General features: G+C 75.7%; 1 protein-coding gene across 1 annotated transcript in view; it reads right to left on the reverse strand.

Annotated features, from left to right (window-relative positions):
- Window positions 1-187: 187 nt before the first annotated feature.
- Window positions 188-2,415, reverse strand: part of H696_05433 (hypothetical protein) — a gene marked incomplete at both ends in the record, with an annotated part of 3,797 nt that continues 1,569 nt past the window's right edge. The window contains 2 exons of the mRNA XM_009499267.1: window positions 188-200; window positions 301-2,314. Coding sequence (XP_009497542.1) covers window positions 188-200; window positions 301-2,314 — 2,027 coding nt within the window. The remainder of the gene's footprint in view (window positions 201-300; window positions 2,315-2,415) is intronic.

Below are 2,415 nucleotides of genomic sequence, written 5' to 3' on the forward strand. Positions count from 1 at the left end.
GCGCAGCCGGACACACAGGCGCCCACGCCGGGGCCGGCCTCCACCAGGTCCAGCCCGGCGGCACAGCCCGTGCACTGGTCGGCCTGGCCGCCGGCACAGGCCGCACAGCTGACGTCGCACGGCTGGCACGACTCGCCGTTGGGCCAGGCCCCCGGCGGGCAGTCGGCCGCGCAGCCCCCGCCCGGGGTCAGCAGCAGCGGCTGCTCACAGGCGAGACACCCATCCGCCATGCAGACCAGGCAGCCCGGGTCGCAGGGCACACAGGCCCCGGCCTCGCCCGGGGCCGGCCGCGCCAGCCACCGGAAGCCCTCGGCACACACCTGGCACCGGCCGGGCTCGCCGGTGCACAGCTCGCAGCTGGCATCGCACTCGGCGCACCGGCCGGCCCCGACATACTGCCCCGGCAGGCAGGTGCTCCCGCACAGCGAGCTGGCCTGCTCATCCGGCAGGAGGAACACCATGCCCGGCTGGCAGGCCGAGCAGCTGCCGGCAGCCTGGCACTCGGCGCACGACCCGTCGCACGCCCGGCAGGAGGCGTCGCCGGACAAGAAGTGCCGGTCCATGCACCGGGTGCAGGCCGCGGCCTGGCCGGCCGGCGAGCACTCCGCGCAGCCGGCCGGACAGGCAGCGCATGCCCGGGCCGCGTCGTCGGGCCAGGTGCCGGCCGGGCACCGGTCGACGCACGTGCCCCGGTGCAGGTGCCGGCCCTGCGGGCAGGCCGTGCACGCCAGCGGATCGCCCGCGCGCCGGCACTCCGCGCACGTGCCATGGCACGGGTCGCACATGCTGCCGCCCATGCCGGGCGGGCACAGCACCTCCAGCGAGACGGCCACCATGCCGGGGCCCGGCGCGAAGAGCACCAGCTCCAGGGCCTTGCCCGGCTGCAGGGTGGCCGCCTGGAGGGCCACGGCGCCGGCCGGCTCGGGCGCCTGCCCGATGGCCGGCAGCCACAGCCCCGAGGTGCTGGGGATTTCCATCCCCGGCGGGACATCCACAAAGACCGCCGGCAGGAGGACGCACGGCCCGGCGGCCCCGGCCGGGCAGTGCATCAGCGACGCGCCGATGAAGGTCCGCGTCAGCAGCAGCAGCACGCTCGGGTACCGGGGGTCGCCGGCCGGCAGGGCCAGCCCCTGCATCACCCACTTCATGAGGGTGTGCTGGACCGGCTGCACGGCCCGCGGCAGGGTGCCCAGGCGCTGCTGCACCGAGCCCAGGTCGATGGACCGGCCGGCCGGCAGCATGTCCCCCGGCACCCGGATGGCCAGCCACTCCTGGTTGGTGACCCGCGAGAGGAACAACTCCCCCGGGGCCAGGCCCTCCGCCCCCCGGGGCAGGAACACCGGCTCAAAGGCATTGGCCCGGCTCGGCAGGCTCGGCACAAAGTGCCCGAGCATGGTGTTGGCCCGCGAGTCCCTGCCGGCCAGGCTCATCGGCAGGGCCGTCGCCTTGTAGGACTCCCGGGTCCAGAGGAGCCACTCCCCGGGGCCGGGGTCCGCCCGGTTGCCGGCGCTCCGCGCCCCCGGGAAGCCCACCATCCCATTGGCCTCGGTGATGACAAACTGCGCCCCCGGCGAGTGGTCCTCCACCCACACGGCCATCAGGCTGGTGGTGAACATGGCCAGCACCGCGATCCGGGGGCTCGCCCGCCGGAGCCCGGCACACGACCCGGTCGGCAGGTTGTCCAGCCTCGAGGTGTCAACCGAGCAGGGCCCCACCCCGACGCACGAGAGCATGATCACCCTCGACTGGCCCACCTCATTGCACAGGGCCACCAGGTAGCGCGTCGTCCCCTCATAGAGGAAGGGCCCGATCTCGGCCGACGCCTTGACCGGGGACTCCAGCCCCGGCGCGAAGAGGACCACCTCCCGCGCGGGCGGCCCGCCCGGCCGGGCCAGGTCCCCGGTCGGCATGAGGAAGGTCCGTCGGTCGGCCGTGAAGAGCAGCACCTGCTGGCTGGCCCCGGAGGCCGTGTCCGCCGACGGGATGACCAGGCTCCCGGTGGCCGGGTCCACCGACAGCCAGCTCTCCGCGATGGAGGTCACCCGGTCGCCCGGGTCCAGCCCGAGCGCCGGCCGCGCGGCCGGCACCGACAGCCCGATGCCGGCCGGAGGCGCGGCCGCCGGCCGGCAGGCCCCGGCCATCGGCACGAAGCCGGCCGAGCAGCTGGGCACGCACACGATCCGGCCCTCCGGGCCGGTCGGCTCCAGCAGCAAGTCCTCCGTGCACAGGAGACAGTGCTCCGCATTGCAAGTCCGGCAATTGGCCGCCGCGCAGGGCCGGCACGCGTGGCCCGCCCCGGAGAAGGGGACCTCCCCTGGGTCGGCCGGGCACACGGGCACACGGGCAAGGAGCCCCGGGATGCAGGCACGTCAGCGCGGGCACACTCGCGCCGGAGCAGGCGCCGAGGGGCAACGG

Source organism: Fonticula alba, assembly GCF_000388065.1.
Source record: "Fonticula alba strain ATCC 38817 unplaced genomic scaffold supercont2.11, whole genome shotgun sequence".
NCBI classification, from domain to species: Eukaryota; order Rotosphaerida; family Fonticulaceae; genus Fonticula; species Fonticula alba.